This window comes from Balaenoptera musculus, chromosome 7 (genome assembly GCF_009873245.2).
Source record: "Balaenoptera musculus isolate JJ_BM4_2016_0621 chromosome 7, mBalMus1.pri.v3, whole genome shotgun sequence".
Classification (NCBI taxonomy): Eukaryota; Metazoa; Chordata; class Mammalia; order Artiodactyla; family Balaenopteridae; genus Balaenoptera; species Balaenoptera musculus.
In genome coordinates, this window is record NC_045791.1 from 61,990,619 (window position 1) to 62,013,988 (window position 23,370).

The following is a 23,370-nucleotide window of genomic DNA, read 5'->3' on the forward strand; positions in this document are numbered from 1 at the left end:
GAATATACAGTGGAGAAAAGACAGCCTCTTCAATAAGTGGTGCTGGGAAGACTGGATAGCTACATGTAAAAGAATGAAATTAGAACACTCCCTAACACTATACACAAAAATAAACTCAAAATGGATTAAAGACCTAAATGTAAGACCAGACACTATCAAACTCTTAGAGGAAAACATAGGCAGAACACTCTATGACATAAATCACAGCAAGATCCTTTTTGACCCACCTCCTAGAGAAATGGAAATAAAAACAAAAATAAACAAATGGGACCTAATGAAACTTAAAAGCTTTTGCACAGCAAAGGAAATCATAAGCAAGGCGAAAACACAGCCCTCAGTATGGGAGAAAATATTTGCAAATGAAGAAACTGACAAAGGATTAATCTCCAAAATTTACAAGCAACTCATGCAGCTCAATATCAAAAAAGGAAACAACCCAATCCAAGAATGGGCAGAAGACCTAAATAGACATTTCTCCAAAGAAGATATATGGATTGCCAACAAACACATGAAAAAATGCTCAACATCACTAATCATTAGAGAAATTCAAATCAAAACTACAATCAGGTATCACCTCACACCAGTCAGAATGGCCATCATCAAAAAATCTACAAACAACAAATGCTGGAGAGGGTTTGGAGAAAAGGGAACCCTCTTGCACTGTTGGTGGGAATGTAAATTGATACAGCCACTATGGAGAACAGTATGGAGGTTCCTTAAAAAACTAAAAATAGAACTACCATACGACTCAGCAATCTCACTACTGGGCATATACCCTGAGAAAACCATAATTCAAAAAGAGTCATGTACCACAATGTTCATTGCAGCTCTATTTACAATAGCCAGGACATGGAAGCAACCTAAGTGTCCAACGACAGATGAATGGATAAAGAGGATGTGACATATATATACAATGGAATATTACTCAGCCATAAAAAGAAACGAAATTGAGTTATTTGTGGTGAGGTGAATGGACCTAGAGTCTGTCATATAGAGAGAAGTAATTCAGAAAGAGAAAAACAAATACCATATGCTAACACATACATATGGAATCTAAAAAAAAAGGTTATGAAGAACCTAGGGGCAGGGCAGAAATAAAGATGCAGACGTAGAGAATGGGCTTGAGGATACAGGGAAGGAGAAGGGTAAGCTGGGATGAAGTGAGAAAGTGGCATGGACATATATACACTACCAAATGTAAAATAGATAGCTACTGGGAAGCAGCCACATAGCACAGGGAGATCAGCTCGGTGCTTTGTGACCACCTAGAGAGGTGGGATAGGGAGGGTGGGAGGGAGACACAGGAGGGAGGAGATATGGGGATATATGTATATGTATAGCTGATTCACTTTGTTATAAAGCACAGACTAACACACCATTGTAAAGCAATTATACTCCCATAAAGATGTTTAAAAAAAATTTAAATAAAATAAAATGTATCCCAAAATATATCAGTTTCACTCACTGTGTGTTTATTCCCAGGAGTCCAGTTGTTCAGACTTTTACTGTCCAACAACACAAAGACAGAGTCAACAGGATGTTTGGGGCCATGGTTAAAGCATTCATTAAAACCTTCAGTAATGGCACACAGAATGCAAAAGATGAAAGGGACATTTAAAGGTCTAGTTAATATCCTGTCCAGATAAAATTGCCCCTAAGTCGTTTTAAGATATTTGAGCTTACAATCAGCAGTGTCTGGTCTACAATACTAGATCAAATGAAGATAATAAATTAAGAGCAAAGTCTCTCTATAGCCTTGTATGAAAATATTTATGGAAGTCAGTTTTTTTTCACTCTTCTGTTGAACTTCAGTTTTCAATATCAACTACTTTTAAATGTGTTTAATAATGAACATCTCAATATTGTAAGTACATAAGCCCAAACCTTAGCAATTTGTAGTTATATTAGAATGAGCTACAAATGAGCTACATTTTGATTCTTCAAACAACCTGCTTTACGAATAAGAGAAGTAGAAAAAATTATATTAATTATTTAGAGAACGATTTACACTTTCCCTCTGCTCCCGCTGGTATAGGCAGTCTCTGGTCTGACGTGCCATTTGACAACGCTGTACCCACTTCACATTTCATGTGCCTGCCTCCTTCTCTGACTTTCTAGATTTCTTTCTTTTCTGCATCTCTTCTTCTCTCACCTGTTCCTCTCAGCTGCCTTTCTTTTTATATCTCTCTATTTTTCCTTTGTCCAGCTTATACCTCAGGGCTTCCTGTGTACCTTACAGTATCTCTGGGTCCTATTAAAATGCTCAGAATTAAATAAATTCTGGAACCTGTTGATAAACTATCATTTATTTTTATTCACTGTATCCTCAAAGTAAAGTTTCTACATTTTATTATTTTCAACAAGTATAAAATCACTGTTCTGCCATCTGTGAAAATTGTCATGCGTATGCATAATAAGCAGGATCAAACGGCAGCACCAGAAAATCGAGAGGGACTCAACGAAGAAAATCTTGGCAGCGCAGGTTCTAAACACTTACAGAGGTTACTACCACAGTCTGATTAAACTTCTTTTTATACAACTGTTATGAAAGAAAGAAATTATTTCTTTCACTTAACAAACTCAGGCTTTAAATTTACCTATTGAAAGAACGTGGTTCCTTTAGCCCTGGAATTGTCATCTGAACCTACTAATACTCAAATTGAACTCTTCAAAAGGTAGAAAGGAGTTATCAATTTGCTATATTAATTTTATTTTTTCATGTATCGTAGATATTTTATCCTTTAAAAAACATAGAAATATACCTACTGATTTGAACTAAGATAAAAAAATACTGTCATATTTTATTTCCAGATAAACTTTGCAAGATTTTGTGCCCATGAAAACTGTTCTGCTGATTTACAGGTTTCTGCAAAAATTGGATTTTTGAAGTAAGTGTAGTTGGCTCTCTGCTTATTTATCAGGATGGGGTAATTGGTGTGTGCATGTGGGTTCTAAAGAGTAAAGGACTAAGAACTAATCCTTGGGGGTTAGCAGCATTTAAAGACCTGGAAAAGAACAGCAGTCTCATTCTGCTGAAAGAGACTAAGTGTTCTGTACAGCAGTCACATAAGTATACACTCAAAGATTACCACTCTTCAAAAGAATGAGAATGTGTGAGCACCATGGTTTTATCAAGCATGATTTTAACCTTTTACTGATAACTCGGAAGATATTTCAGGATTTAAATGTGCTTTGGGTTATCGTTATCATAATTGTAGTTATTTTTCAGACATTTGTAAGTGCCTGTTAATAGAGTTTTGGTTCAAAATGAGCTAACCTTTACTACATCATGCTTAGTGTTTTATCATCCAGAAACTGGTTACATAATTCAGATTGATGTACAAAACAAAGATATCCCTAAATATATGTGTGACCCATTTGAAAGGGAATAAATCATCTTCGTCTTCTAAATTCATAGAAGGGAAACAGGAAAAAGAAAATACATGTAAACGTGCTTAGAATAGTGCACACAGTGCAAACTGGATAACTGTTGATTGCTGTTATTGTTTATGTTGGGAAATAAGCCATTGTAATTCTATATCATGTCTATATCGCCTCTGTTGAAATTGTTCTGCATGTCGGAGGGAAGATGTGAAAATGAGGACCAGAGAGATAGAACCCACACTTCAGGTTAAGAGCTGGTTGTGTATGGAGAGTGAAAGAGGGCAAGGAGGCATCACTGACAGGGCAGGAATATGGGAGACTGTTTGGGGGAGGTAGGGATATAGAGGAAGCAGGTTTAAATTGGGGTGTGTTGAATTTGATGAGACTTCTATATGTAGCTCTGCAGTGGAAAATCTAGTTCAGGATTATGTTTGGAGGTCCTCTTCACATTAGTTATGAGAATGCCTGCGATGGAAATGTGAATTTCACAGAGAACTAAGGATCAAATCTTGAGAGGGGTGGGTAAATTTTATTTAAAGAGCTTAAAAAGAATAAGGACTTACTCCAGGAGACTGAAAAATTATCTTCATAGAACTAAGAGGAAAACCAACTCCACGGTGAAATAGCCAATGGAGAATGTAAAAAGAGGGACTTAATACTGTGATTTTGTAGCAGTCAGAGAGCATAATGACTGAGGAAAGGTCATGGAAGTTGGCACTTAAAATGTGACTGGTGGGGGAGAAAAAGGATGTCGCTGGCAAATTTTAACAGGAATTTCTGTGCAGTCATAGCTAAATGACAGCATCAGTGATTAAGGGAAGGAGAATTTATTAGGAACAAGTAGGTTCAACTGAATTTTTATGTATTTATCAAATGTTATTTAATTATGGGAAGATACAAACAAGTATGAGGATCAAAGGCAGGGAAAAGAATAAATTGCACAAAGAAATAGTCTACTGAAATCCAGGGGACACTTCAGATATTACTTGAACTGTCCTGTGAAGAATTTGACAGCTGTTCACTTCCTTTTTTCCAATGTCTTTTGCTTTAATTTCCAGGATGCCATCCTACTCCCTTTTAGATGCCATCCATCTCCTTTTACTTCTCTAGTCCCTCCTTCTCAGTTGTGTTTGGAGGACCACTGAATTTGGCTCTTTTGGCTCTCTTAATAGCCCTCCCTCACTCCTTCTCACACTCCCATATTTTCCCTTGATAATCTTGCCCACAACCATAACCTCACCTGGTCTGCCTCCACTGCTGATGCCCAAATCAGTGTCTCTGAGTTCCACGCCCCCCCATCCAGTTGGCTATCAGACATGCAGTCTTGGGTGCCCAGTCACTTTGCACCAGTGACAACCATTAGTTAGTTACCAAAGCCAACAACCTGGAGCTCAACCTGCATTCTTGTCTCTTTCTTATCCCTGACATCAAATAAATTACCAAGTCTTATGATACTACCAACCCAGATGGGTTTTTTTTTTCCTTAAATTTTTTATTTATTTATTTATGTATTTATGGCTGTGTTGGGTCTTCATTTCTGTGCGAGGGCTTTCTCTAGTTGCAGCAAGCGGGGGCCACTCTTCATCGCGGTGCGCGGGCCTCTCACTATCACAGCCTCTCTTGTTGCGGAGCACAGGCTCCAGACGCGCAGGCTCAGTAACTGTGGCTCACGGGCCCAGTTGCTCCGCGGCATGTGGGATATTCCCGGACCAGGGCTCGAACCTGTGTCCCCTGCATTGGCAGGCAGATTCTCAACCACTGCGCCACCAGGGAAGCCCCAGATGTATTTTTTATCCATCATACTTCTCCATCTCTACTACTATTGCTCCAAATCAGTCACTCAATATCCTACTGAGCTTTACCACTTTCTGGGCTACTGGCCTCTGATTTTTACATTATTCAAATTCCTCTACCAAGATGTTTCCAGAGTGGGCTTTCTAACTTACACTTCTGATAGCAGGGCTTCAGTAGCTCATTAACATCTAAAGTCCTTAGTGCTCTTCCTCAGCAATTCCACAGGACTTTTTTCCATTGATTGCAGAATAGTTGTGTGGCCATGCCGTGCTCTCCTGAGCCTCTGTATCTTTTCACTTTGACTTATCTATCTGATTAATGCTTATTTATCTTATAAATCTCAGCTGTTTCCTAGGTAAATCCCCCCCCCCCCCACTTTGTCTCCAGCTACATAAACCCAGTCCTCCTGTGGCCCTGGTCCCATTGCACCTGTGCTCAGAACTATTATTGTCTGTCTCCACACTATCCTGTACACTGCTTCAAGGTGGGTTCCTGTCTTTTCATCTTTGCGTTCCCAATAGGTAACACAGTGCCTGGAACACTGTAGGTGACAAGTGGATGTTTGCTGAGGATGGAACAGGGTCCTAAAGGAAACAGCATGTACCTGGGATCAGACTCAGGTGGAAGGGTTAGCCTTAGAAAGAAGTTAAGATTCCCCTTATCTTAAGCTAAGAAGCTGTGAATAGATGCTGGCATTGATTAAGAAATTTTAATGTGGAAGGAAGGGAAATAGAATTAATGGATGGCCAGAATAAAAAGTGTGTTTGTATATGGAAGATGAGGGCTCTGAGGTTGGGTTTGGGACCTTGTGAAGGGAATGGGAAAAGATTCAAAATAGCTGTTAAGATAAATGGGATAGGGAACCAACCAGGAATGAGTAAAAAGGTTGACAAACAGCACTGAGTACCCTGCTGGGCTGGGATCACATATGGCAGAGAATAAATTAATTCTTTTCACCTAGGCAATGCCAGGATAGCCTTGAGCATCCACAGTTGAGGGCCAAGAAGCCCTAACCTATTTGACTGATAATTGGACTTTATACTTAAATCATCCAGATTGGCTGGTTAGATAGTCCAAAAACAGCAACCGCTAACTGCTTTGTAATCCAGCATGTAATTGTGGTGCCTTTGTTGAATTGTTAGACGAATAATTTATAACCTTCCCATTCACGTATTTATTTTCTTTCTAAAATGCTTAGTCTTCCTGGTGCTTTTGCTCTCATGGGCCTTTGATAAGAAGAAGTATTTTGTGTGGGAAAAATTATCTAAGCTACAAATAAGTGGTGTTTTCATCTTCTCAAATCAGACACTTCCATGGTCACCTTGTCATCTTTCACTGCAATCCCTCTGGCCCGTGAAAAAATTGAGATGTTGAAATTTATATGGAAATATTACTGAGAATGCTTATCTCCTGAAGAATGAAACTATATCTTACTGAATTAAGATATTAAATCATTAATGTAATTGAATTATCAGTTTTTCTTCATTACATATTTCTCACGAGAAATTACATTACCTACATTGCATTTTTAATTTGAAGTGATAATGTTTCCTGTAGTCGAAATATCAAGTCCATTATGATTTTATATGGCAGCCAACAGAAGATAAGGCAGTTTTTCTCAAGGTGTGGTCTTTGAGTCACCTTCATGAGAATCACCTGGGATGCTTGGTCGAAATGCAGGCTCCTAGGCCCCTGACCATCCAAATCAGAATCCATGGGGACCAGGCCAGAAATGTTCATTATTAAGAAGGCTGTCAGTGGTTCTTATCAAGCTGAAATCTGAGAACCAGTGTTGTGGTGGTTTAGAGTTTAGATTTGAAGTCAGACTAACCTGGTTCAAGTCTGTGTACCATTTACTAGCTGAATGACCTTTTCAGAGAAGCCTTTCAACCTCTGTAAACTTCCTTCCTCATTGGCAAGAAGGTAAAATAGTACTCTGTAAGGTTGTTTTAAAAATAAAATGCAATAATGCAGGCCAGTGCATTGCATAGCACAAAGCCTGGTACATATGAAGATTTGAGAAAAGTTGTTAGTTTTGATAAATTGTGGTTGGAATAGTTATAGACCACGATGAAAATGTTTTCATTTGGATAAAAAAATTAAATATTGCCAGTGAATTCTAAACATTTTCTGCACGTGTACTGGTTATTTGTCCAGAGTTTATTGTTTCTTTATGTCCCGAGAAAGTTGCTGACTGTGCCTGGGTCAGTTGTTTTCAGTTCTGTGAGGTTTGTAGTGGCCTAAAGGCCAGTGTAAAGTATAAGCCCCACATGTTTTGCATCAATTAGGAAGATTACAGGCTATTTCCGTTAGGTAAATGACAACTTATTTGAAGAGTTTTCAAATGAAAACTCTTCGAATTAATTTTTAGGCCCACGGGTGAAGGGTTCTGACAAACTACTTTGCATTTTAATAAATGATACTCTCTCAGAGAAGAATTTGCCTCTCCCGCAAAGGAGTCCTCTCTGCCTTCTCAGTCGTGGTAGGCAAATTGCAACCATATGTTCTATGCCTTCTCCCGACTGTAACTCCGCTGGCACTAATGGTATTTCTGTGTCTCAGAGCTACATACCTGCTTCAGGTAAATGTAGTTACTCCATCAAAAACATGAGTTTCTGATGACTGCACTAATAGACTGCCGACAGCAAACTAAATAGTGTTGATGCACTCCATCTCATGTTTTCGTTAAGTGAAGGCTTCCTCCTGAATCTCTAAATTCTCAGGACAGTAAACCACATTCAAATGGACTTACAGTGCGAAATGAAAATGAACAAATATGACTTTATCTAAAAGATTACAAATAGAAGAGCAGGTATTAACCATCACCTAGGCAATTTAAAATCGAGTCTTTCACAGAGATGACTGATCTAAATGACACTACTTCTCTTCTGTGCCTCCGTCATGCTTCCAGGGTAAGTGATGGAGGCTTTTCCTGAACAAAAGTGCTTTCATATCAGTGAGGAATGCTTTTAACTGTGAGTAACAGAGTACGGGACTAATAGTAACTTAAACAAAGGTGTTTAATTATTTTGCGTCATAAGCAGTCTGGAGAAGGTGGTTGCAGGTTTAGTGAGAAGTTACCAAAATCTGGGCCTTCATGATTGGTTCATGGTTATCTTTCCAGTTCTCTTGGCTTTTCCCTTGTGGCTGCTGAGGCACCAACGTTCCCAGTAAACCGGAAGGGGCAGGAGCAAAATGCTGTGTCCTCTTGAGGCTGCCTTTCAAGGAAGGGAAGTGTCTGGGCAGACGCCTTATTCTGATTAACCAGAGTGGTGTCGCATGCTCCCCCAGAACGTATCCTGGTTGAAAGAGGATGGAGTCGTCATGATCATAGTAGATCAATCATAATTCACTCCCTGAAGCTGAGCTGGGGGCTTAGCTTCTGCAGTATCAAGGGGATACTGCTGACTGCCTGGCTAATCCAGGGTTGTGTCAGCAGCTAAGAAGGGACCTCACTGTTGGGTAGACAGTGAGCGGTGTGTAACCGCACTGTGCTGTTACCCCCAAAAGAGTGAGTGTAACAAAACTGTCCATTTTTAAAATGCAGATAGTAGGAATATATGCCTCACTGATGTCACAGAGTTTGGGGAAGAGGAATTGTATGCTTCCATACACTGAACATTCTAATTCCTAGTTCTGTCTTCCAATCCATGTTCTTCTGCTATCCTCCTTGGGATCTTAGTGAATTTGTCTTTATTCAGTAAAATCTTCTTAAATGTCAGGTATCTGATATTTCCCAGTAGATGAGAATTTTCCACTATTTTATTTTTTTCCCCAAAGTCAGTAATAAAAAAAGAGGACAAATTTTTACTTGGGCCTGAGGCCACTTTGCCGCAGGCTAGTCTTTTGTCAAATAAATGACTCGTGTTACCTTGACGTGGGTACATATCAATTTCTGTTATATTTTGTTCTAGCATCTTGATTAAAACCATGTTAGCTATGAAGCAGTCATTCATCTTATCAAGGCAAAATGCATTCATTATGTGAAGACTTAGGGAGCATTTCTCACAAAATAGAACAGTAGCGTTCATTCAGGAAAAACATAGAGCCTGGTGCTGAAATACATCATTTTTCTGTTTTTCCTTTCACTTATTAAGTTATGATCCTGTATGTACACAGTATCTTGATTTGTTTAAATTACGTGGCTTCTAGGCTGCTTTGTAAATTTCAAGTCTGCATTATGCATGTTTTAATAAAGAATGAACTGCGATTCCCGGGGAAAGCTCTGGTTCGGCCTTGTCACACTTCCACATGTGCACCTGGTCCTTTATTATGTCTCATGTAAAAAGCTAGTGGGTATCTTTCTGACAGCACCTTGTTAATGAATCGAGATACAGTCAGATGTATACATATATATATATATATATATATATATATATACACACACACATAAAGAGTAGAATTGTAATTATGGTAATGTGGCAAAACAGCTTAAAAATGGAAAACAGACCAGGAGCCTCGCTGTTGAAATGTGAATACTGTGTTTCTCTTCCATTTGCTGTTGTCTTGGAACCTAGCTGTTTATGCAGTGCTTTCACCTTCTGTTGCTTGTCTAAGTGCCAACTTCTTTCCCAAAGGTGTTCAGTGACTAATGCTTTGGTTACAAGCCAGAATATTTTATAAATGTCTATTTCTAGGCAGCTCTTCTACAAGTCTTAATTAAACTTTAATGTCAAGCTGAAGTTTACTTTTAGAACCTCTTAGTTTCCTTTAGTTGTGACATGGTTCTAGAGAAGTAGAGGGGATGTGGGGCAGCTGTGCACCCGCACGTCTTCCCTCTGCCCTTTAACCCAGGGCCACCAAGCAGATGCGTGCTTGTGTAACGCAAAGGTTTACAACACAAGAATGAGTAAGTCACAGCCATCCCCTCAAACGCTGGGAGGAATAGCACGTTACGACTGAGTCAGATTCTTCCACCCTGAAATGATAGCCATGATTCAGAAGAGTTACTGCCTTGTTACTTATCATACATCCTTCCAGAAATATCCAACTTCTCAAACCCGGAGATCAGAGCTAGAAATGCTACAAAGGGACATTTTCTTCATTCCTTTCTCCTCGATGTCTTTAGTACCAGGCAAGGAATTATGAGGTCTGGGGGATCGTTTCCTCTAAGGCAGCATCGGGTGCCATCTGAAATAATGAAGCTTCTGTTATTGTCAGAATAATACAGATTTTAAATATAGTAATATGATGTGGTATGCTTATTTTGAAACTAAGTATGCTCCTCAGTCAGATTGCTCAATGGCAGAGCCAGCAAACTTTTTCCTTGAAGGGACAGACTGTAAATATTTTAGGCTTTGTGGGACAGAGATGTCTCAACTGCTCAACTCTGCTGTCATAGTGCAAAAGTGGCCACAGATGAAAGAGCGTGGCTGTGTTCCAGTAAACCTTTATTTACAAGACCAGGCAGGGTCCCAATTTGGCCTTCAGGCAGCAGTTTTTGAACCCCTACTCTCTGGTATGCTTGCTTTTATATGATAATCCTGTAGGACATTTTTATTTTTTATTATTTAAATACAGTTCCTTATAGTATATTTTATTTTTTAAATGTAATTTGTTAGTAAAATTTAAGCTGGTTGCCAAAATTAGCCAGATTTAGAGGTTTTTTTCGGGAATTGGTCCTGGGTTAATAAACCATAAGGGCCTGCTCATAGATAGACAAACAGACTGACACAACAGAATTACATATATATGTTTACTGAAAAACTATAAAGGCTCCAAACTGTAATTGCCAAAATTCCCAATGATAGTTGAAAGGATAAATAAAATGTGGCATATTTACAAAAATTAGTATACACACCAATGAGAAGAAACGATTTACAACTCCATGCATCAATATAGATTAAACTTAAAAACAAAATTTTGAGTAAAGAATGTCGGATACTCCAAGATTACATGCTCAGTGATTCCATTTATATGAAATATAAAACTGGGCAAAGCCAGTCTATACTAGTAAAAGCAAGAGCGTGGGTAGGGGCAAGAATTGGAAGGGGGCACAAGGGTATTTCTTTGGTGCTGGCAATATGTTTTTCTTGATCTGGGTGCTGGTTTCACACATGTATTCAGTTTATAAAAATTTGCTGAGCTCTACACTTAGGTTGTGTGCATTTTTCTATATGTATGTCCTACCTTGATAAGAAGGTTTCAAGTGGAAAAACAATTAGGATAAGAAGGGAAGAACTTTAGGTATTAAGTGAAATGTCCAATTTCTCATAGATATATTATTAGAGGTATCAAAGTGGGGGGAAGTGTTCAAAATTATAATAATTTTGTTTGTACATTCTGAGGTTCATAATAATTTGCTTCTCAAATTCAAACTCAAACAGTATCCATGTTGCCATTAATTTATTGGTCAACTCAATGGTTGTATTGCCACTAAAACATTAGGTTGTATGGGCGGGGTATAGATCACATGAATGTGGTAGTAGTAGATGTTTACTTTATCTTAATGAAACATTTGGAATTTGCATACCATCACAGAACAGATAAGCATGGCTCTAATTTCATAGAATGTATAATGAGTTCATGAACTTTGAACAGTCACTTATCCAGTAATTTCCTCAATCTTTCAGACTTTTTTTTTTAGTGTTATCCAGCCCTTTTTAATGTTTGATACACTTAGGTACCACACATATATTTTGAACACTGTGTTGCTAGCCTCTGAGAAAACAGTGATATTCATGACCCAGCGCCTTTTCTCCAAGAGGACTTATTCTAGTGGTGAGAAAAGCCAGACGGTGTGAACATATCGCATTAGAGGGTTGCCCAGTGTGTGGGAAAGTGGCAGAGAGAGAAGCCATTTCTGTTAGGGAGGGGCAATGCTGGGTGAAGGGGCTTAGCAATAAGTATCAGCTGGAAGAACTTCTGAGGACTCTTAACATTGACACTCAAGCTGAGTCTTGAAGTGTAAGTTAACCAGATAACATGAAGAGGGAAGAGGTTGAAGGCAGAGGGATGGCTTGAAGTAAGACACAAAACACAGGTGTTTGGACCCCTGTTTGTAGGTGAGCATGGCTAAAGGGAAGGAAAGGGTTGTGCAGTGGAAAGTAAGGCACGGCCAGCTCTCTCAGGCTGCGTCTGCTGCACTAATCAGAACTCTATCTTGAAAGCACTGGAGGAAAGGAAGCAGACACGTGACATTATCAAGTTTGCTTTCTGCAAAGTGACCACCACCCGCCCCCAGTAGTGTGAAAATTGGAAGAGGACTTGACAAATCAATTAAGAGTATAATCCAAGTTAATGCCGGTTCAATCATGAAATTTTCAGATCTTCTTTATTTAAAAAAAGAAATGTTAATCTTCATTCAGCTCACCCTAAATAACTAGAATAGTACAAAAGCAAGAAGCAACATGCCTTTGCTACTCCCAGGCGAAATGGGTTCCCTGCCCTGGTCCCAGAGCCCTTCAGTCGTAAGTCTTTTCAAGTATTTCTAATATCTGTTTACATCTGTTTATAAATCTGCCCTTTATAAGCTCTACAAAGCTGGGAATTTGTTACATTATTTTTGTATGTGGGAGTAATAGACGTAACGATTATTATACAGGGGCTTTCAATTAAAATCATTCTTCATCTTCAAGTAATGCTTAAAAGCATCAATCTTGAAACTTGTTCTTTAACTCTGTCCTTAAACATTCTGTCTTAAATCAACTCACAAATAACTACGAAATGCCTACTATGTGTTTAACATTTCCATAAATAGTTTATTCAAACACAAATACAGATGTTGATTAGAATGATACAATGTAAGCATTATTTTTTTTAACATCTTTATTGTAGTATAATTGCTTTACAATGGTGTGTTAGTTTCTGCTTTATAACAAAGTGAATCAGTTATACATATACATATGTTCTCATATCTCTTCCCTCTTGCATCTCCCTCCCTCCCGCCCTCCCTATCCCACCCCTCTAGGTGGTCACAAAGCACAGAGCTGATCTCCCTGTGCTATGCGGTTGCTTCCCACTAGCTATCTATTTTATATTTGGTAGTGTATATATGTCCATGCCACTCTCTCACCCTGTCACATCTTACCCCTCCCCCTCCCCATATCCTCAAGTCCATTCTCTAGTAGGTCTGTGTCTGTAAGCATTATTGAAGAAACTTTTTCTAAACTCTAGTTGCTAGGTGAATGTACCTTTCTTATTGTTATGATTATCCTCATCTGATATTTTGCTTTGGGTCATATTCTTCTCTGGTTGAACTAATTTTTTTTTTAATTTAAATACTTTGATATCTAAGAATGTCTGTTTTTGAGGACAGCTTACAGAACCATGACATTCTGTAGCAGGTTCTGAGCTCTTCTAACCATCTAATCAGTGAAGGGAATGGGTTGCCTTGAGACTTCAGAACATTCTAGCTGTGGTACCTTGAATACATTTCTTAAACCTCAGGTTCCTTGGGGTTTCATGGAATGTGCATGAGCCAAATCTTCACTGAACAGTAGTTATTATTACAGATGGGGTGACTGAGTCTTTAAAATGCTAAGTGACCTCTCCCCGAGAAGAACGGGGGCCAGAGCCAGAACTTGAACTCACTTATGTGTTTGCATTTGCAGCAGTGTTCTCTTTCCAGTTCACAGGATGGTGAAACGCTTCTGCAGTTCTATCTTAAATTTGGTCTAGTTATTGGTAGAGGTGACCAGCCTGCCTTAAGAAATTAATTCTAGTTCAGCAGATTTTAGTGGCACCCACATGCTGGCCATAGCAGTCTTTTCCCATACCGTGCTCACTTCCACCAAAGCATTCTCTATTTTGGTGGAAATAGTCTATTCTCCTTTTCTCCCAGTTTCCCCCAGTTCCCCCTTTGGCTTTGGCAGCAGCTAGTTCAATGTCTGCTCAAGGATGAAGAAAGAAAAAAAAAAATCTTTTAGGAAAATATTTTGAAATAATGAGAAAAATATGCTAAAATAATAGAAGCAAGAAGTTAAACAGAAAAACAGAAAGTAGACTAGTTTAATTATAACTAAATTAAAAAACTTTTCCTGTGTAATGACTAACTGAATTTATCTGAAACCTGGGAAACTGAGTTCTTTTTAAAATGGATTTACATCACTTGCATGGGGTCATCTCCTATGGTTGTGTTTCCAAATTAGTATTTTATGTTCAGGATACATAAATGAAGAGATGGGATTTTTAGTTCCAAACGAAAACTAAATCGTACTTAATTTTTAGGCCACATGAAAATAAAACCTATCTTGCTGTTGGAAGTATGAAGACATTAATGCTGAATGTGTCCTTATTTAATGCCGGAGATGATGCATATGAGACAACTCTGCATATCAGACTACCCACTGGTCTTTACTTCATCAAGATTTTAGATCTGGTAAGGATCGAAAACTACAGTAGCATGATATTACATGATATTTTACTTAAATTTTAAAGAATGTAAATGTATAAGTCACTTTATCATTTGAGGTATAAATATTTGGTGTATGAGTCTTAATATTCAGACTTATCACTCGGGCTTCCAGTGATTTTTTCCTCTGTGCCCCTAATCAAAATGGCAAGTTCCTTGGGATCTGACTGAGATCAAGAGAGTCAGCTTCCTGCTTACAAATGCTACTGTGACACAGAAGCAATTGTCCAGTTATCCAAGCAAGCTGCCTGGGTGTCATTGCTTTTCGCACTGGTACAACCTCATCTGGTGCTGTGATGGTGCTCTCCTCATGGTTGGGGTCTCTACATGGGCAATATTGGTCCTTCATGCTGGGCTCCCAGAGTTACTGCTCTGCATTTTAAGTTCACATACACTGTCTCGATCCCAAAGGACCTCCAAAATGCTAGAACCAGCGTCAAATTCCAAAATCCTGCTGTCAACCAGATTGTAGGCAACTTTCCCCTTTCCTGCAAGAGTTTGGAGCATCTGGAGACCTTTTCCTTTTTTTTTCCTTTTTACCACTGTGCCTCAGTCATGAGCACTTAAATCCATCAGTGAGGTATTAATAATGTTGAATTTGAAAGAGAAAAGTCTCAATCACTTTCTCCTTGGATGCTCCTCCGCCTCTTAGAAAATTTACCCATCTCTTATCCAGAGACCATTTCTTCACACTAAGGCCATTTAGAAAGGCCTTTGACCTCTTGTAAATATCTACTACCCACTTTCTTTAGAGCTTTGGGAGCCTGTTTGCAATGGTAAGAGGGAAAACTCAGATATTCAGGGAAATATACATCTGTGAGATGTATATAAATGTATATTTCCCTGAATATTTGAATATATATATATAATTGTGATTACAGTTATAATTAAATACCTTTATCACATTCTCACAACCCAGACAGAAGGCAGCCAATGAAATATAGACCTTATGAATTCCTTGCTTCATGATTTTTCAAGGAACCTTAGGGAACACAGAAACATGGTTGAAAGCTACAAGTCCAGGAATTATTCTGTGGAGAATTTATGTGAATATTAGAATAAATCTATATTTGTACACACATATTTATGTAGTGTATTTATATTCCTATTGATTTATCCCCAAAGTAAACAGAAAATAGTCTTCCAAGAAAGTAAAGTCTTCAGGGATGATTTTCTTTTCAAAAACCATCCTTAAACATATACTATGAACTTCTCATTCCCTACCTACTTAAACCAGTTATTTCATTTTCCTTTTAGGAAGAGAAACAAATAAACTGTGAAGTAACAGACAGCTCTGGCATAGTAAAACTTGACTGCAGGGTTGGTTATATATATGTAGATCACCTATCAAGGGTAAGCATTTAGCATTTATAGTTTTTGTTACTGACATGAATATAAAGTATTTTGTTTCCCTATGTTTGTGCTGCATACAAATAATTTGTTGTTGTCGTTTTTATTATTTACTAAGAGTAAGTAGCTAAATGAAATAAAACCCAAACCAACTGGGCTTGAGATCTTTGAGATTGTGTTTATATTCTTGGCAATGTTCACTGTTTAAGAAAAAGAAAAAGAAGGGGGCACCTGTTTGTGTCAGGACGGGCATGTGAGTGTGTCAGTCACAATTCTGCTCCCAGCCTCACCCTTCCCCAACACTCCCCCGACTCCACCCCGGTTGGTGTCCTAGCTGCCAGGCATGTTACCTCTGCTCTGCTAAAAGGTGTTTCTGGCAAGAGTGCTCACTCAAGTTGTTAAAGCATCTCTAATTTTGTCAGTCTGGACCTGCCTATCTTTACATTCAGAGGAGGCTTTGTCTCTGAACGTCACTCGTGGAAAAGCTGCTGCTTTAAAATTGCCGCAGACCCGACAGCTTCCCCGTAGTTCTCTGAGTGAGGGTTAGCCTATGCTTCTAGGACATCATTTCATATCTGTATTTCACGGAACATAAATAATGAGAAAAAGTAAAATTCAGATTGTAAAAACAAACTTTAGATTATTTTAAAAATGGGCGTTCCCTGTGTTTTTCAGACAGATGTTAGCTTTCTTCTGGATGCCAGCTCACTCAGCAGAGCAGAAGAGGATCTCAACTTCACAGTGCATGCCGCCTGGTATATTTCGTTATGAAAAAACAATTGTGTTAAAGGAAATGAACCCCTGACTTTTGAGGGGAGAAAGGGGGGTGACCTTAGGGGAACCGTGGAGCTGTGTTCCATTGTCTGCAGGAGAAAACTTCCTTTATGTGATATGTTAAACAAACAAAAAAACCTTCTAACATAGAGTTTTATAGCATAGAAGCAAATAGTGTAAATAATGAGAGGAAATTTCTGCCAACTCTGATATAAACATTTCTTACTACCGCGTCTACTTTTATCCCTGCTCCTCAAAAAGCATTTTTTAAACCAACCTCCAAGTACATTAGGTATACATGGGGCGTAATTAGTTCCCTCTGAAGAGAATCTTTGTGCTGACTGGATTCTAAGAGGGTGTTTTCTGTTTGCTTCTGTAGTGAAAATGAAGGAGAAACAGGCAACGTGAAGCGTAACAAAGTGACTTTAACGGTACCTCTCAAGTATGAAGTCATGCTAACTGTTCATGGGTGAGTAGATATGGAGGACTCCTGTAAAATTCTGAGCTGATTTTGAATTCTGTTGCTTCTTAAACTACTGGTCAAAAGCATATTTGAAGTTTTTTATGAAAAGATCATGTGCTGTTTCTCTCTCTTAACAATTACCTCGGTGTTGTAGCCCATTGCTTAGGTGTTCGTTATTTTAACCCACTCTGTAGTCATCACTGAGACACCTCAAACTAATGCCCCAGTGGAGGAGATTTCTTACTGGAAGAGCCCAATAGGAGGCCATGCCCAACTATTCAGCGGTACACCGTGCGGGCCAGGGCCCCAGAGTGCCAGCGTGCACTTTGTGTGGTCAGGCTCAGTGGCCAGGGCAAGTGTGAAGTTCAGAGAAGTGGAAGGTTGGCCAAATCGCCCTTGTCCAGATCTACCTGTGTGGCAAATGAATTGAGATACAAGAGAGCCGGCTCTCTTGTCCCCTCTTTATATCTGTGAATTACAGAGTTCCTTACCCACAGCCCCACAGCCAGCAGTCACTGATTCCTCACAATTTTAGTACTTGTTTGAATGGACCCTCCTATGACTTAGGAAGGAGATGTGAAGAGAAAGAATTAAAGAGTATCATGAAAACTTTTCATGATTTTACTGGAAATTATTGAGCCTACTAATCTTTGTTTAAAACCACATTTTTAAAGCAATAGACAGTATGAGACACAGAACAAATAGATGAGCTTTTCTAGTTGCCCTGACTATAAAGCATCCCTAGTCATTTGTAACCACCCATAAAGGTGGCATATAGTTATATAAAAATAGTGTCCGAAACTGATGGAACTGATTCTCCAGTTTGTGAGATAAAACCAGCGGAGGAAAAAGGAAGCCATGCAAGGGCGAGTAGTGGGGAGCAAAGAGAAGTCAATTGCACGTTTCCCGGGTTTGAATGCTTACCTCGCCTCGCCTCCTTGATTTTGTTATAAGTGTGTCCTCTTGCTTTTCCATTATCCACATCTTATTTTGAGCAAGGGATGCTCTGCCACTATTAAGCTGCCTAAATCTACGACATTTGAATATTTCTCATTTCTTTCCTTTGTAAAAGAGTCTCTAACATATTACCTCATATTAGCCGCCAAATATTAGCAACTTGGGGAGTTGGAATTTTCCTAGAAAAATATTTCTTAAAGTTCATTACTGACCGTGCATATGTCTCAACTCAGGTAAAGGAATGACAACCTTGTATTCTAACAAAAATTTGCCCTACTTATTGATGTTTGAATTGTTCCCCAGACTTGGGGTTCATTACAAATAGCCAGCAGGAATTGGGTGTGGTAAGAAATAACTCAAAAATCTGTCAGATAGATTGAAATACAGGAGGATATTGGAACCCTAGGGAAAAGCTAAGAATTTATCTCATATTTGTCAAGTTTGCATGAATCATTTGAGGGCTGAGAGAGAAGGAATGGTCACTAGAGTGAGCCAGGCAGTATTGGGAAGGCAAGCAAAGGATATTGGCGGGAAGAGAAATTGTCACCCCAGTCAAAGCACGTGGCTCTCTAATTTCATTACATTTTCACTAAAATTCTTATCTTTACAAGAAACCAAAAGTATTCCATGGTACTTAGAGGCAACTGTAGTCTGAATTATGGCATATTTAAGAGAGATTTAAGAGATATGCTATATTTAGACTATAGAGAAAGACTGTTTCTAATACCTCATCAAATAAGACAGTTAAATTAAATCTGAATTCATTTCTGGCAGGTTTGTAAACCCAACTTCGTTTGTGTATGGACCAAAGGAGGAAAATGAGCCTGAAACGTGCATGGCAGAGAAAATGAACTTCACTTTCCACGTAAGAAAAGTTGATTGTGCTGATATTTGTAACAGACTGAAAGAATGTTACCGATGCATTGCTCCAGAGGACATCATGTATGTGTGGTGTCCCTTCAGCTTTGGGCCACCTCAGCTGGCTGAGGGCGAGAAGGGAGCTGCAGCAGGGCTCATGCCCTTGCCTGGTGGCCTCCTGCGCCTTCTCTCCCATTCATCTTGTCCCTGTTACTGAGCCCACTCTCCTTATAGTACCTCTCCTTATAGTAAGTACCTCCTGGGAACACAGGTAATGCCTGAAATAGGCAAAGCTATGGGAGGAACTGAATCTGCTAAAGATGCATGCAGAAATCAGAATAGGTCAAGAAAAGGCATCTTTGGGTGCAAATCAGTGAAACCTCTTCGTGGTCCAAGCTTCATACAAGTCCTAACCTTACCAAGTAAAGGAAGCTTTTACCTCCACATCTCCATTTAAGGTCTGCTTGGTCAGCCTTTCAAGCCATTGGTATATGACCCATGACAAGTGATGCATCATTTATTAAATAATCTTTTTTAAAAAGGAAAGAGTATTGTCATCATCCAGAAGTATTAACAGACTAATATAAAGCTAAAAATTCATTAAACACTTATTACTGTTAAACTGAAATCTTTGTTACAGCATGGATGTTGATGATGAGCAAATAATTGGAGATAATGTCCACAAAAACATTTTTTGAACCAAAAGCACTGCTCACACATTCTCAAGCGCTATATAACAATCTACAGACTGTGAGTGAATCTGCATTAGGTACATTATGATATTTTGTAAGGCAAGGCTTTTCAAAATGTGTATCAGAATCACTTGAGGTGCTTATCCAAAATGCAAACTCCTGGGCCACTGCCCCAATCTGTGGAAGAAGAATGACCTCCACAGATGACCTTTGAGTCCATACTCAAGTTGTTGTTATGCTAGTATACCCTAGTGTTGGAAGAATGTAGCCCTCGACTTTGACGTCCCACAAAATGCTCCTCTCACAGTCCAGTGGGGGTTTGTACTCCTGACAAACAGAAACTGAGTTGGACTCTAGAAGGCCTATTTATTAATTTACAAATAATAGTTAACAAGTATTGTCTAGTTAAATTACAATGGAGTGACGGGGCATGGAGATTCTTTCAGTCTGTAGGCTTGGTGACTTGTCCGAGTATGAAGATGTTCTGGGAGGTCTAAATGTTATTAGGCAAACACGGATAAAGAATATTGTAAGTGAGCTTGGTTATTTGCTGGCGTCAGGAAGACCTTGTCTAAAGGTCTGGGCAGTGCTGGGTCCCCATTGCTGACATTGCCTTTTGCAACTGCCCTGTGCTTCCAAGGCCTGGCAGTTACCACCTGTCCCAAAGCCCAGGGATACTCTCTCTTTATCTACGTCGTATGCATTCAGAAGATTATTGCACGTCTTTGAGTCACGCTATTTCATTTAGATATTGTAGCACATCTTTTTTCTGACTTACTGTATTGGTTTTATAGTTCTCAGGAGGCAATATTTTGGCCCAATTTCCTTCTTCAGGGTTCTGCAAACCCCAGATTTATCAACAATAATGAAATATCTTTCCCTTATGCATTATTAAAAACCTGTTTTTTTTTTTCTAAAACCCAATAACCTACCCTTTTCTGATTTTCTGAGTGCATCAGCATTATAATTTTCCTGAATTTAAAATATTTTTATTCACTTAACTGCTGCTGATTATCCTCTCAGCACAGAGTGACTCTGTGAAAACAACATAGAATTTAGAAGTAGAATACCTGGGTTTTGGCCCCACTTCTTGTCACTTTTTAACTTTCATCTTGATTACAACATTTACACCTCAGCATTTTCCTGAGATGGAAAATAATAAAATGTCAGCCCACCTCATGGGATAGTTATAAGGACAACTGATCATGGTTTTTTTGTTTTGTTTTGTTTTTAATTTTTATTTTATTTTATTTATTTTTGGCTGCGCTTGGTCTTCGTTGCTGCGCGCAGGCTTTCTTTAGTTGCGGTGAGCGGGGGCTACTCTTCGTTGCGGTGCGCGGGCTTCTCACCACGGTGGCTTCTTTTTTGTTGTGGAGCACAGGCTCTAGGCGTGTGGGCTTCAGTAGTTGTGGCATGCAGGCTCAGTAGTTGTGGCTCGTGGGCTCTAGAGGGCAGGCTCAGTAGTTGTGGCACACAGGCTTAGTCATTCTGCGGCATGTGGGATCTTCCCAGACCAGGGCTCGAACCCGTGTCCCCTGCATTGGCAGGCAGATGCTTAACCACTGCGCCACCAGGGAAGTCCCTGATCATGGTTTTTTTAGATCTATAATGTGCCATACCAAGGTACAGCTGGCCCTTGAACAACACAGGTTTAAACTGCATGGGTCCACTTATATGTGGATTTTTTTCAATAGTAAATACTATAGTACTACACAATCCACGGTTGGTTGAATCTGTGAATACAGAGAAACCACGTATACAGGGGGCCGACTATACATTATATTCGGAGTTTCAACTGTGCTGAGGGTCAGTGACCCTAATCCCCCTGAGTTGTTCAGGGGTCAACTGTATATTATTGATGTCTTTTTCCTCAGACTATTTCTGCAGTAAACCATCAGTGTAGACAGTTTGGTCTCATCGGCACCAAAAGGAGAGGTCTAGGAATAATGACTAGTTATATTATTAACAAACGTTTTAAAGTTCTGACTATGGATATTCTGTCTCCTTTTGCCGTGCAGCTGCCAACTACAAACGTCCACCATTATAAATGTTGCATGAAATATATGGGTTCACCTGAAAAGTTCATTGGTATCTGTACTTTTATAAAAAGTATTTTTTGAGTGTTTAAATTTTCTTTCTTCTTATCAGGTGATCAACACTGGCCAAAGCATGGCTCCAAATATTAGTGTGGAAATAATGATACCAAATTCTTTTATTCCCCAAACTGATAAACTGTTCAACATTTTGGATGTCCAGGTAAAAATGTGTTCCTTCCTTTATTCTAAGTAATATTGCTAAAATGGAGATTTCTGTTACTTCAGTCACACTTAGTCTAAACTGTGAATGCACCATGCATTTATTGTGTACACTCTGAATATTGCATTAGAATGGCAGGATTACAGTGGAACCTCTACATGTGACTTAACACAATAACAGAACTATGCTCTACCATCTTTGGTAGATTTTCTTTGTGATAGGGACCTGTGGAAGTAATTTAATTGGTGGAATTCTCCATAAAGCTTGAGACCACTGTTGAAAAAGCAATACTTCAGCCTTTTATTAATATTCAAATAACTACTTAAGAATCAATATTCTTGTGTTGATGATTCTATCAGAATTGGTTTTACCTTCCCAGTTTTAAGACAGTCGACAAAGAAACCTACTCAGTAGATTTGAGATATAATCCTTAAAAATCTTACTTGAATTCCAGATTTAGATGGTAGGGCATGCTGTTAGAACACTTTGTTGTATGTCTAAAGCCAAAGAAATGTTCAATATCATGCTAATGTTCAAATGTCCATTTTTCATACTGCCCTAATTTCTGTAAGGTTAAGGCCATTTGATCAATTTAGGACCTATATCCAACCCTCTAAAATTTTTCTGGGTTTTTGTTGCGTTTTTTGCCACAGAGATTTAATCTCTCCCAAATAAATCTATCAAAAAATATTTTCACACAATTTTAGAAGTACTTGATATATTTCAGGAAAGGTAAGCTTTAAAAGGTAAGTTTTAAAGCCATGTAGCTGTTGTTCTTTCCAATATTGGATAAGATTTTTCTTTCTTTCTTTGTAGACTACTGCTGGAGAATGCCATTTTAAGAATTACCAAAGAAAGTGTGCATTAGAGCAGAAAAAAGGCACAATGGAGACCCTGAAAGATATATTCAAATTTTTGTCAAAGACTGATAAGAGGCTACTGGTAAGTTTCAATTTTTCAGGTTGTAGTTTTTGCTTTCCAACCTACAGAACTGAAACACTTAAACCCATGAACCAAGGGGTTTTGAACTGTCAGTTGAGTATAGGAGAGAAGCCAGTTCAGGTAATGTTCTTGTGTGTGAGAAACAGGCATGATTGGAGAGTTGAGAGACACCCTGGGTTAAATATATACTATATACTTTCATTATTTATGCAACAAGTGCCCAATTTATGCCAACCAGACGTGTGTCAGACCCTTTGCGGGTCAAGATGCTGTCCTCAGCTGAACGACCTTCATGGCATGAAATTAATTTTCACTATTTTCATTTTAGTGAATATATGGGAAAAAAAACCCAAGAAAGCCCTTCAAATGATCCAAGTTTTACAATGAACGTAGAACATGTAACTTAGCAAGACTCTGATTAGGTGTCTTACTTTTTCTATCCCAGAAGATTAAGTTCATAAGAACAATGAAACCATGTGATCTAGTTCGAATACTTTGTTTTTGTTAATTTACTAAACATTTGTGTTTTGTTTAAAACAAGATAATTT

The 23,370-nt window shown here is 38.7% G+C and overlaps 1 protein-coding gene across 1 annotated transcript in view; it reads left to right on the forward strand.

The window, feature by feature from the left end:
- ITGA4 (integrin subunit alpha 4) overlaps window positions 1-23,370 on the forward strand; it is a 79,513-nt gene that overhangs the window by 52,760 nt on the left and 3,383 nt on the right. Inside the window, exons 17-24 of the mRNA XM_036858974.1 lie at window positions 2,812-2,888; window positions 14,347-14,497; window positions 15,788-15,883; window positions 16,556-16,635; window positions 17,034-17,123; window positions 18,849-18,939; window positions 21,773-21,880; window positions 22,697-22,822. Of these exons, the coding sequence (XP_036714869.1) occupies window positions 2,812-2,888; window positions 14,347-14,497; window positions 15,788-15,883; window positions 16,556-16,635; window positions 17,034-17,123; window positions 18,849-18,939; window positions 21,773-21,880; window positions 22,697-22,822 (819 nt within the window). The remainder of the gene's footprint in view (window positions 1-2,811; window positions 2,889-14,346; window positions 14,498-15,787; window positions 15,884-16,555; window positions 16,636-17,033; window positions 17,124-18,848; window positions 18,940-21,772; window positions 21,881-22,696; window positions 22,823-23,370) is intronic.